General features: G+C 40.1%; 1 protein-coding gene across 1 annotated transcript in view; it reads right to left on the bottom strand.

Annotated features, from left to right (window-relative positions):
• prkdc (protein kinase, DNA-activated, catalytic subunit) overlaps positions 1-14359 on the bottom strand; it is a 238657-nt gene that overhangs the window by 43976 nt on the left and 180322 nt on the right. The window contains exons 68-74 of the mRNA XM_060824031.1: positions 12852-12963; positions 10710-10896; positions 8269-8443; positions 7234-7424; positions 6960-7140; positions 5592-5752; positions 2324-2535 (exon numbers count right to left, since the gene is read on the bottom strand). Coding sequence (XP_060680014.1) covers positions 2324-2535; positions 5592-5752; positions 6960-7140; positions 7234-7424; positions 8269-8443; positions 10710-10896; positions 12852-12963 — 1219 coding nt within the window. The remainder of the gene's footprint in view (positions 1-2323; positions 2536-5591; positions 5753-6959; positions 7141-7233; positions 7425-8268; positions 8444-10709; positions 10897-12851; positions 12964-14359) is intronic.

Below are 14359 nucleotides of genomic sequence, written 5' to 3'. Positions count from 1 at the left end.
CTGGAATCAGATCATAGGACCTTTCAAAAGGCAATTTCATGTGTACTTGAAAAGGAGTGATTGCAGATTTTAGGGGAAATACTGGGGCATGGGATTAAATTGGTGAGTACAGACTCAAAAGGTAAATTAGCTACCGATCTGACCATTATTGGAGAGTAACTTTTTTATTCAAATGAGTTAGCACTGCTGTCTCACAGTGCCAGGGACCTGGCTTCAATTCCACCTTCGGGCAACTGTCCACGCGGAGTCTGCACATTCCTCCTGTGTCTGCGTGGGTTTCCTCAGGGTGCTCCAGTTTTTTCCCACAATCCAAAGATGTGCAGGTTAGGTGAATTGGCCATGCTAAGTTGTCCATAGTGTTCAGGGATGTGTAGGTTAGGTGCATTAGTCAGGGGTAAATGTAGAATAATAGGGTACGGGAATGGGTCTGGGTGGATTACTCTTCGGAATGTCAATGTGGATTTGTTGGGTCAAAGGGCTTGTTTCCACACTGTAGGGATTCTATGAATAATCTCAGAAAAGTGAGATATAAATGTGAACTCAAAATGAAATTAAAAACTAGTCTCAGATAGACAGCATTGGAGGAATCCAGCTTCAAACGCCATTTAGATCTTTTCTAGTGATTGTCGTATTCTCATAAGTAAACATCTATTTCTCCTCCTTTACATTTTGTGTTTCATGATGCTTCATCCTTCAGTGTATCTTTCTCTCATCTGACTTAAACGTTTTCAAATCTGTGCCATTATTATAAACTCATACCCACTATGGCCACTTACTTGATCTCAAGATTTCTGAAACTCATTATGTCAGGCATGTTGGTCACTTCCTTAAATATTTACCAACAAAGAAGATTGATGAGGGCAGAACAGTAGATGTGATCTATATGGACTTCACTAAGGCATTCAACAAGGTTCCCCATGGGAGAGTGATTAGCAAGGTTAGATCTCATGGAATACAGGGAGAACTAGCCATTTGGATACAGAACTGACTCAAAAGGTAGAAGACAGAGGATGGTGGTGGAGGGTTGTTTTTCAGACTGGAGGCCTGTGACCAGTGGAGTGCCACAAGGATCGGTGCTGGGCCCTCTACTTTTTGTCATTTACATAAATGATTTGGATGCGAGCATAAGAGGTACAGTTAGTAAGTTTGCAGATGACACCAAAATTGGAGTTGTCATGGACAGCGAAGAGGGTTACCTCAGATTACAACAGGATCTGGCCCAGATGGGCCAATGGGCCAATGGGCTGAGAAGTAGCAGATGGAGTTTAATTCAGATAAATGAAAGGTGCTGCATTTTGGGAAAGCAAATCTTAGCAGGACTTATATTTTTAATGGTAAGGTCCTAGGGAGTGTTGCTGAACAAAGAGACCTTGGAGTGCAGGTTCATAGCTCCTTGAAAGTGGAGTGGCAGGTAAATAGGATAGTGAAAACGGCGTTTGGTATGCTTTCCTTTATTGGTCAGAGTATTGAGTACTGAGTTGGGAGGTCATGTTGTGGCTGTACAGGACATTGGTTAGGCCACTGTTGGAATATTGCGTGCAATTCTGGTATCCTTCCTATTGGAAAAATGTTGTGAAACCTGAAAGGGTTCAGAAAAGATTTACAAGAATGTTGCCAGGATTGGAGGATCTGAGTTACAGGGAGAGGCTGAACAGAATGGGACTGTTTGGAGCGTCAGAGGCTGAGGGGTGACCTTATAGAGGTTTACAAAATTATGAGGGGCATGGATAGGATAAATAGACAAAGTATTTTCCCTGGGATCAGGGAGTCCAGAACTAGGGGGCATGAGAGGGGAAAGATATAAAAGAGACCTGTGGGGCAACATTTTCACGCAGAAGGTGGTACATGTATGGAATGAGCTGCCAGAGGATATGGAGGAGGCTGGTACAATTGCAACATTTAAGAGGCATTTGGATGGGTATATGAATAGGAAGGGTTTGGAGGGATAAGGGCCGGATGCTGGCAGGTGGGACTAGATTGGATTGGGATATCTAGTCAGTATAGACGGGTTGGATCGAAAGGTCTGTTTCCATGCTGTACATCTCTATGACTCTAACCTCATCCTCTCTGCTAATTGCATAACACCCTATATCTTCAGCCTCTCCCAGAAAATAAGCTTTTGTATTCTCCAGTAATTTGTTCTTCAATTTGCAACTTTTTCTCTCCATGTCTATGTTGTCATAAAACCTTTGCCACTGTTGAGTTGTTTAAATGTTCCTTCATCTCTTTCTGAAATGACCAGCTAATTATCTGATACAGTTCACAAGGTGGAAAGATCTTTTAGTGAAAAATTGGATGACTGAATAACAGCACTTCTTATTACCTCTCAACAAACTCTTTGTTCTTGTTGCCATTTGCAGATGGTTCAAAGGTATAATTCTCACTGCTAATCTTAAATGGGTACACAATAGCCTGTGGGTAGGAATCTGCAATCTTCTCTATGATGGGTTGGATAATACAAGCTTCTTTTTTGTCAAGTGCAGCCATCATTTGATTGATCCAACCAATAAATTGCCAGCATGGAATGGTAGACACCTGAGGGATATTTGAAAAGAGTTATTAATTTATCATATTTATCCACAAACTAAACAAATTATTTAAATTAAGAATTTCCTTAAAGATCATTTTTCTCGCTGCATGTTCCATTTACCAACTTAAGTAACTGACTTGTCAGCTATCTTATAGAGGAAACCTTATTTATGATAAATAACTTGTGATCAAAACTACTTTCACTGACATTTGCCTAATATTTAAAATCTAACAATGAATCTATAAATATTGCGTCCAAATGAAGTGATTTAGTGCTTTGATTCATGGTGACACAAGATGGAAATATTATTTTAAGACAATGTTCTTTTTGTTTCAAATAAGTTTTGGCAAGAAAAAAATAAAACTTAAAACAATCTTTATTAATTCCCCATAAAGCATTGGCCCAACAACGTAATTAAAATTGTAAAATTCTTAACTCCACTGAGTGAGAATTGGAAAACAGAGTCCCACTGAAGGAATATGGACTGCTCTATTATTAGTTGAGAAGGAGCAGTCAAACTTTACTGAAGGACATCGAAATTGGCATGAATACTGGGCATATCAGGAAGAAAATATCAAATTCCCCAGCATGTCTACTGGCTAACACTATCTCCCTATTCTAATTCTACTTACCAACACCTCTCTATGAAAATGGAACTTTGTCTCCAAAAGGATTGGATGGCAGCCATTCCTACTAATACTGTCATGAATAGGTGCACCTGTGACAGGGTTCAAGAGGATGAAGTCAGGAAAAACTTTTCCCTTGTTTTAGTTCTTCCACCAAGTGCCACAAGGACTCAGTCAGTAGGAAAGGTACTCAACTACACTTCGTGGGAGACATTGAAATCCTGCATCCAGAGTTAATTCTGTGCACTTGCTATCCTCACAGCATCTTTTTAATGCTGTGCCACATGGAGGAACACTGAATTATCAGTTAACTGTATGTGATAATAAGCCAGGGGTTTTCTCACACATGTCTGACCTGACATCACAAGATTTAATAGGTTCTGCAGCCAATATTGAGGACTCCCATTCCCACTAACATTTGTGCTAATTGTATGATCACCATTACAGATACTAACATTTCATTCCAGAAGTTTTTAATAAATTGAATTTAAACTCCCCACATGCTGCAATGTGTTCAAACGTAGATCTCTGGATTTTAAGTTTTTGGAAGGGATTCTGAGAGACAGGATTTATATGTATTCAGAAAGACAAAGACTGATTAGCGATAGTTAACTTGGCTTTGTGCACGGGAAATCGTATTTCACTAAATTAATGGAGTTTTTTTGAAGACTTGACGAAGAAGATTGATGAAAGCAGAGTCATGGATGTTGTCTATTTGAACTTCAGTAAGGCGTGTAGTAGATTGGTTAGCGAGGTTAAATCACAGAGTACAAAGCGAGCTGGCTATTTGGATACAAAATTGGCTTGAAGAGGGTGGTGAGGAGGGGAGCTTTTCAGACTGGAGACCTGTGACCAACGATGTGCTGCAAGAATCGGTGCTGGGACCACTGCTTTTCATCATTTATATAAATGATTTGCATGTGACTATAACTTACGGTTAGTGAGTTTGCAGATGACACCCAAAATAGGTGGTATATAGATAGTGAAGGAGGTCATCTCAGGTACAACAGGACCTTGATCAGATGGGCCAACTGGCCAAGGAGTGGCAGATGGAAATTAATTGAGATAAATGTGAGGTGCTGCATTTTGGAAAGACAAATGAGGGCAGGTCTGCTAATGGTAGGGCTCTGGGGAGTGTTCTGAACAAACAAACCTTGGAGTGCAGGTGCATAGATCCTTGAAAGAGGAGTGAGAGGTAGACAAGGTGAAGACGGTGATTGGAATACTTACCTTCATTGGTCATAACACTGAGTACAGGACATTGGTGAGGCCAATACTGGAATATAGCATGCAATTCTGATCTTCCTGCTAAAGGAAAGAAATTGTGAAATTTGAAAAGATTCAGAAAAGATTTACAAGGATGTGGGCAGAGTCGGAGGATTTAAGCAATTGGGAGAAATTGAATAGGCTGGGGCTATTTTGCCAGAAGCGTCAAAGGCTGAGTAATGGCCTTATAGGAGTTTATAAAATCATGGATAGGGTGAATAGTCAAGGCCAAGATTAGAGTGGTGCTGAAAAGCACAGCAGGTCAGGAAAATTGATGTTTCAGGTAAAAGCCCTTCATTAGGATTTCCTGAAGAGCTTTTGCCTGAAACGTCGATTTTCCTGCTCCTTGGATACTGCCTGACATGCTGTGCTTTTCCAACATCACTCTAATCTGGACTCTAATCTCCAGCATCTGCAGTCCTCACTTTCACTTACCTGAATAGTCAAGGCCTTTTCGCTAGGGTGGGGGGAGTCCAAAACTAGAGGGCATAGGTTTAAGGTGAGTGGGGAAGGATTTAAAAGGGCAACATTTTCATGCAGAGGGTGGTGCATGCATGGAATGAGCTGCTGGAGAAAGTGGTGGAGACTAGTATAATTACAATATTTAAAAGGCATCCGGATGTGTACATGAATAGGAAGGGTTTAGAAGGATACAGGCCAAGTGCTGGAAAATGGGATGAGATTAATTTAGGATATCTGGTCGGTATGGAAGAGTTGGACTGAAGGTTCTGTTCGGTGCTGTACATCTCTATGACTCTATACATCTGAGTGCCTCTTCACTAGGTCTGACCTTGCCTTTCACACAAAAAATGCTGTTAATGGAGCAAAAGCAAGGAGCACAGTAAAAAGCATTGGAAGCCCCAAGTGTTTCTTCCCCGTTCCAAATCCATGGGCATTTATAGCGTGGGCTTTTATTATAAAGGACCTGGTGACACAACACATTGGCACTCCTACACACAGAACTGATCTCCTTCAATCCCATCTCATAAAATGAATGGCATCTCAACTGTGCTGCTAAAGTAAATATGCAAAATATGAAGGAAACTTATTCCTGCAGTGTTTCTGCCAATGACTGCAATCGGTTGTCATCCCAAAGTATGATAACTCTCCTGTTCACAGGGCAGTTTGTGGGATACAGAAAAATAACTGTCAGCAGAGCAAGTACATACCCCTCTGGTCATGACGTCCTGTGTCTCCACTGGATACAACTCCACGATCTGTAACAATCTGGGGAATCTCAGTCTAGCTTCCCTTGAATTATACTGCAATGCTTTTAACGTATTTTCCACCACACTTGCTGGGTACGTCTGCAGTTCAGGGAAATTGTTAACTGAAACAAACAGCAATTTATTTATTTAAAAGACATGAAAGAACCAAGAGTGTGTAATGGAGCAACAATGTTGTAAAGAACAGTTTTATTTTTGGATTAAAACATACTGCTACAAAGCAAGCAAACTGTGGAAGAAGAAAGTGCAGTTTAAAAATGAGTCAGTGGATCTCACTGTGAGCTGTATCTGCAATGTTGCCTTATTCAAGTAGTGGCGGAGAATTATAAGACATCTTGGCTCCATCTATGTGTGTCTATGTTTCAGAATAGGTAGACCCAGAGACAGTACTTTGATTGGATTTCAATTAGCCAGTTATTGTGGGCTCAGGAGGGTAACAGCAACCTGATCGGTTCGTGGGCAAGTTGTTCCAACCTTTTATTGGGCAATAGAGCAGAAACATTCAGTTTACAAATCACCTCAATTTCTCCATCCAAAAAAAGAGATAACAAACAAAGCAAGGGTAACATGAGAAAAAGCCTTTACACACAGTGAGTGCTGAGGGCATGGAATGCACTGCCTGGAAATATAGTGGTGGAGGGAGGATCAATTGAGGTATTGAAGAGAGCACTAGAAGGTTGTCTGGAGAGTAATGATTTACAGGATTGTGGGATAAAGGCAGGAGCTTGGCACGAGGCCATACAGCCAGTGCAGACACAATGGGCCAAATGGCTTCCTTCTACACCATAACATATCTGTGATTTTATGTGAACAAGTAACAGCAAATCTCCCAGTAACTGTTCTCACTCACCATTTCACTGCAAATTGCTCTCTCTACAAAGCATTAAAAGGAGATGGGGATAAAATACCTTCAGATATACTAAAAGGGGCAAAGTCTCAACCAGTGAAGGGGACTTTAGGAATAGGAGAGCTTGATTTCCCAAGTGAGCTGTGACAAAGTATTTGTAAACATTCTTGTGAAAGCTGTAAAAAAAAATAGTGAAGGATGAATACATTGCTCTTTACAAGGGCCCCTTCCGAGCTAAGGTCACCTTGCAAGCCTCAAAACTGGGGCTCCCACCTGGAAAGTGCAAATGACTCACATCAGAACACCATCTTGGGTTAAGGCCATATTCAAGGACAGTCAATTAACGAAACAGAAAGATCATACTTTTTTTTGCCAGCCTTTCTTTCTTCCCAGTCATTTTGGGAGTGTATAAAAAGCACAATTGCTACATGTTATGCAAAATACAAGCTTGTGTGTATTCTTACTATTTTCACTTTCTTCTTCCTCCCGCAGACATCTGTCACAGAAATTTGCCAAAGTCATGTAGGCCTTAATCACTCCCACTGTATCAACATGTTCTTCAGAAAGAGACTGCACTTCTTCTTCAGCTTTCTTAACAGCACTTTGAAGATATTCATGAGCTTTTCTGTATAATCCAATCGAAACCTGAAGAACAAAAAAAAAGGTGTGATCAAATAACATTCAGATATTAACTGCACTTATGCATCTTTTCAAATAGTTACAAGATTCTTTTGCTACCTGCACTGGGTTGTCACTGGTAGCTCCAGAAAGTTTTTTAACATGTTTTGCTCGATCCTCCTCGATACACTGAAGACATGATGGGTCTTTATTCAGAGCATTAGCCATAATGTAGTAAGTTGTACCAAGCAATGTGTTCTGGTCTCTGAAAGCATGTCTTTGTGCATTTAGATTATCCACATCTATTTCACCTGTAACACAAGATATCATTTAAGACCTGAAGATTATAACTCCTCCTTAGACATTTCTCTCTGAAATGGTTTTGGTATTTGCTTGAGGTAGGTGGTGTTGGAATGGCATTGTCACTGGACTAGTAATCTGGTGATCCAGGCTAATTCTCTGGGGTCATAGGGTTGAATCTTGCCAATGGCGGGAATTAAAGACTAGTTAAGTGGTCATCACTACATTAATGTTGATCATTGTTAAAAACTCCCTTATTTCACTAATATCATTTAGAGAAGTAAATTTGATATCCCCTGAGAAGATTATTAATTTTAAAAATTTGAACAAGGTTCTAGCTTGGATCCCTCACACTCACTATTTCCAATAACAATAATTAAGAATTATTTTCTGATTTGCATTTTCCTGTTTTATATTTAATCACTTGGCCATTCCTAAGCTGAATAAGTAGGTTAGTTTTCAGGCATCTGCTGCCCCCAATTCAGTTGATAGCTAGTGGGTAGATGCTACATATTATGGGAAAATCAATGTTTTTGGATTTCTTCTTTGCCTGTGACGAATTGATCTGTTGTTTCCATCCAGTGGCAGAATTGTCAGGAGCTTGCCCCAGTGAGAGGTGTGACCTAACATCCAAATTGTTTTGCTACCTTCTGAAGGTATTGCAGAAGAATGTTCTTTATTCAATCATTCTAATTGACAATGCTGGTCTTCTGAAGGAGAAAATACTTTTGAAATTCAACACCATTAGAAATGTTCAAAAACATGCAGGTAACTTGTCAGTAAACCATTAAAAAAATTAAAGCATCGGTAATTTTCAACTTGTTACATCACTGTTAGAAACCTGTCAGCCATTACCTAGCAGTGGGATGGTTTTCATCACCGTTACTATCTGCTCAGCACTCTTCATACTCCGACTACGTTTATGACTGAATCGGCTATAACTTTGTATCCACCTGACTCTCCAGTCATTTCGAATGTTAGATTCTTTGTGAAGTTCTTTCAGCAGCTTGGTGGACACTGAAAAGTTGTTCTGAAATAAGGAAAACAATTTAGCATCTGCAAAAGTTCAAACATTATGATAATGAACATAACAATAACTTGAAGAGTGGCTAATTTTGTCATCAAAAATACAGGTTTAATGCGCAGGTACTTTACAAGTTTGTCACACTTAGAATTTATTTACACATTAATTAGAATGCACTTAGATAAGTTGAAGTATTTCAACCATAAAGTAAAAGATTTACAGTGGTGTAATTTAATGACATTTAAAGTCTCATTGGAATTTAATGGCACTAAGGACTGACACATCTTCTTTCGTACCTCTCAACTGGTTTACCTGCTGCCTCGAAAAGAACCATGTTGCCAAGATATTTGGGGCGGGAGGGGGGCACCCCATCTCAATCACCAATCTCTCCTCGCTGATGGTAACTGCTGCCTATGATCAATGCAACTGCCTGTTTTCAGAGTTCTAGCAATAATTCACAGTGATGGCTTCTGAGCATTAATGGCAGGAGTATCCCAATAGTATTACCACCAATGGAGAGCTGTTGTCCCTGCCTGACCAGCAGCTCTGTGAAATAATATTATCACCCTGCAATAAACCTTGATCATTGGGGGGGGGGGGGGGGGGGGGGGGGGGGGGGTGGTGGGGGGGATGAATGTGTGATGCTGGTAACTGAAGTGCTTTATTGCACTTAGATTTCAATGGGTCTCCAAGAATGAAGCAATGCAGGACTCCCAACAATTTTCTAACCAGTACTTAATGCTGCTGTAACTAAATTCCACCCCAGGTATTTGTTTAATGCCTCTTCAACTTAATTACTACCATTAAAAATACTCCTGCCTTCACCTCTTGTTTAATTTCATGATTCTCTTCCTATTTACAGACCGAGGAAATCTTTGACAATGGGTCAAAGAAATTCCGACAACAGCACTCACAGTTGGATTGTCACTCTTCCTTTTTACATACCCTGCAATGGTTCTCAGAACTACTGGCCTGTATATGTGATTCTATACTCTAGAGAAACGTGAGTCAAAGAGTATGGTGCTGGAAATGGTGAAACGGTGAAATCTGGCTGTGCTTTTCCAGCACAACACTGTTCGACTCTGATCTCCAGCATCTGCAGTGCTCACTTTCTCCCTCTTGAGAAATGTGGACTGTACCTGTTCAAGAAGCTTTCTTGCACAGTATATCATCAACGCAGTAGGCCAGACCACTCCTGCTTTCAAAACAGGAAATGCCATATTCCATGATAAAAAAATTGATTATCTCTTTGACAAGAAGAATAGTTAAATATGTAAGGTCATTGGGAGTGGCTTATGGTGCCAGATGGATGAACAGATAAGGTGGAGAGGTAGGATAGCAGGTGAGTGAGAGAGAATGTAGTATGGCAGGTAGGTGAGTAACAGCTAGGGTGGGTCAGATATTTGGTTGAGGATCATTAGTGTGGAAGTATGGGATTGTAAGTGACTGGGGAGAACTAAGTTTCCAGGACTGAAAGGGAGGCTTGAATCTGTCTAATCTGTCTTGGCTAATTACCCATGTAAGTCAGTCAGAATCCTCTGAAATCTCCAAATGTAACAAAAAGCTTTTTCTGAGGAGGGGTTGCTCTGGTGGTGAGGAGTGGTTCCAGATGCCAGGTAGTTGACTCTCTAGGCACTTACTGTGCATTGGGACTTTCAAAAGGTCCTATATTACATTTGTCATGGTGTGCCTGTAAGACCATAACAAACAGGAACAGGATTAGGCTCTTCGACCCCTCAAGCCTGGTCCACCTATCAGTAGGATTATGGCCAATCCGACATTCCTCATGTCCTCTTTCCAGACTTTTTCCCAGAACCATTCATTCTCCTACTGATCAAGAATCCAACTATCTTGGCCTTAAATATACCCCAGGGCATGCCCCCACAGCTATCGTGTAACAAGGAGTTCCAAAGATTCCAAATCCTCTGAGAAGAATTCCTTTTCATCCCCGACTTAAAATGGTGTCTGTTTATTCTGAGACTATGACACATGGTGAGAGATGCTCCCATTGGGGATCCAATGACATTAGGGTTATTGGGATGAGATAGCTAAAAAGCATTGAATGTTCAATCAGTCATGATTGTATTGAATGGTACAGCAGGTGCAACAGGCTGAAAGGTCTACTCTTGTTTCTATGTTCAGCAATGATATCAGTGGGCAAATTCAAACCAACATCAACTCCTGGCACTCTTTGCCAAGGAGAATGACGGATCAAATATCTTTATGCTTACTACTTTTGAGAAACAGATGGCTGTAATGTCTTGTTAAATACCTGTTTCCTTGCACTTTCTAACATTTTTAACTTCATATTAAATTTACAGCTTCTTATGAGCATGGTGATATCATCTTCTTCCTTGTCTATATCCATTTGTGTCTCAGCTCCTTCATCATCCACCTCCATACTGTCATCAGCCTGAAGAAGTGACAGTCGCTCCTTAATCTTATCGAGGAAGAAGCAGCTGTGATATAGAAGATTTAAAAAATGGAAGAAACATTATAATAAAAAAGCAGTTTGATCACTTGAAGCATTAGCTGTGCACTAAAAGTAAACTTGAAATCAGGAGCGGCTGGTGCCAGACTTAGAAAGCTCAGGAAAACCCAAACAGTCCAGAGTGAAAGGCAGTGTATGGGTAAGGTTTCATTAGGATGTGGTAGCTTCACACAGACAGACAGACAGATCCACAGCTTACTGCAACTTTAATTTATTTCTTTAAAATTTTATTTGGAGATGAAACCAAGAAAGTTGGAAACAAACTGCAAATAATTTTTTAAAAATGATGTAGGTAAGGATAGTGAAGGCATGGTGGCTAAATGTGCACGTCATAAAGATAGGCCAAAAATTACAAAGAAAGCACCAGAGGTTTGTAGACACATAGATGGGTTGAGTGAATGGCCAATAATCTGGCAAATGAAGTGTAATATGGGAAAATAGGAAGTTGTTTGCTTTGGCAGTATAATAATTCAAAGTCTGATTGGAAAGGAACATCACTTGTTGTTAAACACTAAAATACAGACACTACTTGCAGCTTACATGGGCTAGTCTCAGCCTGGGACAGATGGTTCTGCAGACCCATCCCTGGGTCTTCTTTATGTTTTTTCCTTTATATTTGGAAGTGCACGAATACACAACTGAGCATTTTTTAAATCCCATCATCAAAACATTGTGATTTTTTTTTTCTCCATCTATTTAATGCTACCAGAGTCTGCTTTTTCCTTTTTTTAATATCCAGAAGTGCTCTTAAACACAATTTCTCTCCCTATCACCAATCACCGTCACATCTTTTAAATACTGACCGTCACTGGTGTGCCACAAGAGCCATTATAGGTCTGCTTTATGTATATCTGGAAGGGTTACCACACATAACCAAATGACTTTCCCACCATCAAAGCACCATAATTTTTTTTTGGTTTTAACTATTAACCATAACCAGTAATCACCTGTGTAGCCAATTAGAAACTTACCTGCAAAGCCCATTATGGGTAATGTGAACAAAAGGTGAGTGGGGTAGGGTAAGGGAGAGCGGGAAGAGGGTTTTTATACACACATACTCTGATGTGCTATTATGCAAACTGAGCGATTTTTCCAACACCAAAATCACGATGACCTTTTCTCTTTTTCTTTTAACTATTGAATGAATGATTGGAACAAATGTATTAATGGATTAGCTTTATTGTCACATGTACTCAAATGAGTACAGTGAAAAGTTAATAAGTTGCCACTTATAGCGCCATCTCAGGCATAGAGGTACCTTGGTACAATCCTTAGTTACCACCAGTAATCACCTGTTTAACCAATCATGTCAATTATGAGCAACGAAAACCAGTAAAAGTAGGACTAAATCAAAATGGAGTTGGAAGGGGAGATAAAGCACTGTATCCCCCATGATGCCTACTTCTCTCTAAAGGCATCACGTGCATTGATGGACACCAGGGCATGAACACGACCCCAGAGGAGGGTGAGTCTGCAAATTCCACTACAGCGGATAGAAAGATCTGAGTTCAATTGGTGCAGCACATTGATAAACAGCTAGGTGGGGACTGTCCCTGAAGTCATCAATGTTGACCCAGAACCCCAAGTACTTAGGGTCACAGCGCAACTATCAGAGTCACACAAGTGCCCCAGAACATTGACCTTTCTTCAGAACACTGAGACTTGAAATGTTAACTCTGTTTGCTTTTCAAAAATGCTGCCAGATCTGCTGAATTTCTCCAGCAATTTCTGATTTTGTTTGTTTCAGATCTCCAGCATGTGAAGGTTTATGTTTTATCTTGAGAACATGAACTTGGGGTACAGTCCAGTGATATTACCACTACACCACTGCCTCCCCTAAATGTTTCCACTTCATAATTAATTTGCAGAGCCATTAAATAATTCCTTTGCTAAAAATCTGGACAAATCATTCCAGCATCATACCGGTTTGTGATTATGTCATCCCACACACTCATAGGATCCAGCTTTGATTCTGGATACCGGCCTATCCATGTTCTTACTAGTTTTCGAAGTGGTACTTCAGAGGTTAAGTTACCTGCAAAATTCAATTGAATAGTTATTCCTCAAACTATGAATCATTCATAAAATTAGATTACTTTGTGAAAATCTTACTCTCAGACTAAATACAGTCAGGTTATGGCATGTCAATATTGATTATGAATCCTGTAACAGGCATGTAAACATTTATAAGTGGATTTCATCCGTAAATGTTTTGTAGTCCGAACATCATAAGCAAATATTAATAGCATCGATCATTGTTTTTGTTGAACCACTTAATTCAATTGCTTTTTGGAAAACAACATGCTCACTTTGGAAAATAAGACATCAGAGGACAAAATAGTTTTGTTCTGTTCAAATTTATAGGAATCGCTTCTTTTTGCTACCACAGCTGATCCAGTGGTTTCCCACAAAGGCACAGCTGCTGACAACAGAGTAGGTTTGACACAGAAGAGTCATAGTGACAAAGGTGTTGGATTGAGGATTGTACCTTTGGGCAAGTGGATCTTGATGCTGAATGGAATAGGATAATAGTGGATCCGTTCAAGTTAACACAGGTGAAGGTGGCCAAAAGGGCAATGCAAAACACCAGTCTGAAGGTTACACATGTATGGATAAGGTGAGGTGGAAACAGGCAATGTTTATGCAATCTTTATGGAAACTCATCTGAGCTGGAGAAAAGTGCAGCCCTTTCAGAATTGTAGGCACAAACTTCTCATATTTTCTTGAAGTATGAAATCAAATGTGTTCAATGGTAACAAACACGTCATCCTCACTATCACTTGCCTGGTATCTTAGGCAGATAGAGTGAGGACAAGTGCCTCACTTTATTGCAAGGGCCTTGGCACTAGTGAAAGCTGCTGGTCAAGGCCTACTCCTCAGCTATTCAGAGAAAGCCAAGTTCTTTCTAATCCTTGTCATGTGAAGGTGAGTGTTGGGGGAGGCAATGGTCAAGGGGATTGAAGATAAGTACAGAACGGTAACTTTCAAAGTCAAATCCTTATTCTCATCTGTCCCTCTGATTTGGGCAATTGAAGGACCCTGACCAAGCTAGCAGGCGGATTGCCAAAGCTTCCCTGTCTGGAAACTAGCTACCTCTTTGGGGGAAGCAGAATATTGGCTTAGTAGTAGTTAAGGCCATTAAGTGACTATTAATTGATGTCACAAGGACCTTAAATTCTGGTGCTGTCAAAATCAGATGTCTGTCTTCTAATTACTGAGAAAATATCAAAAGACATTTTCACAACAAATATATATATAAAGTGAAAAACCTTGAGACTGCCTACAGTGACATCAGAAAAGCAAGTAGAAATAAATTCCAAGGTTGTCTGACTCAGATTGAAATATTGTATTTGGCATTTCTTATCCTGCAATGAAATAAGTTATAAATACTTGTGGTATCTTGGTCACAAGTCCTTGGTTTCAGTAAGGCG

Source organism: Hemiscyllium ocellatum, chromosome 4, assembly GCF_020745735.1.
Source record: "Hemiscyllium ocellatum isolate sHemOce1 chromosome 4, sHemOce1.pat.X.cur, whole genome shotgun sequence".
Taxonomy (NCBI): domain Eukaryota; kingdom Metazoa; phylum Chordata; class Chondrichthyes; order Orectolobiformes; family Hemiscylliidae; genus Hemiscyllium; species Hemiscyllium ocellatum.
Note: the sequence above shows the minus strand (reverse complement) of the source record. Positions and strands in the feature narration are given on the sequence as shown.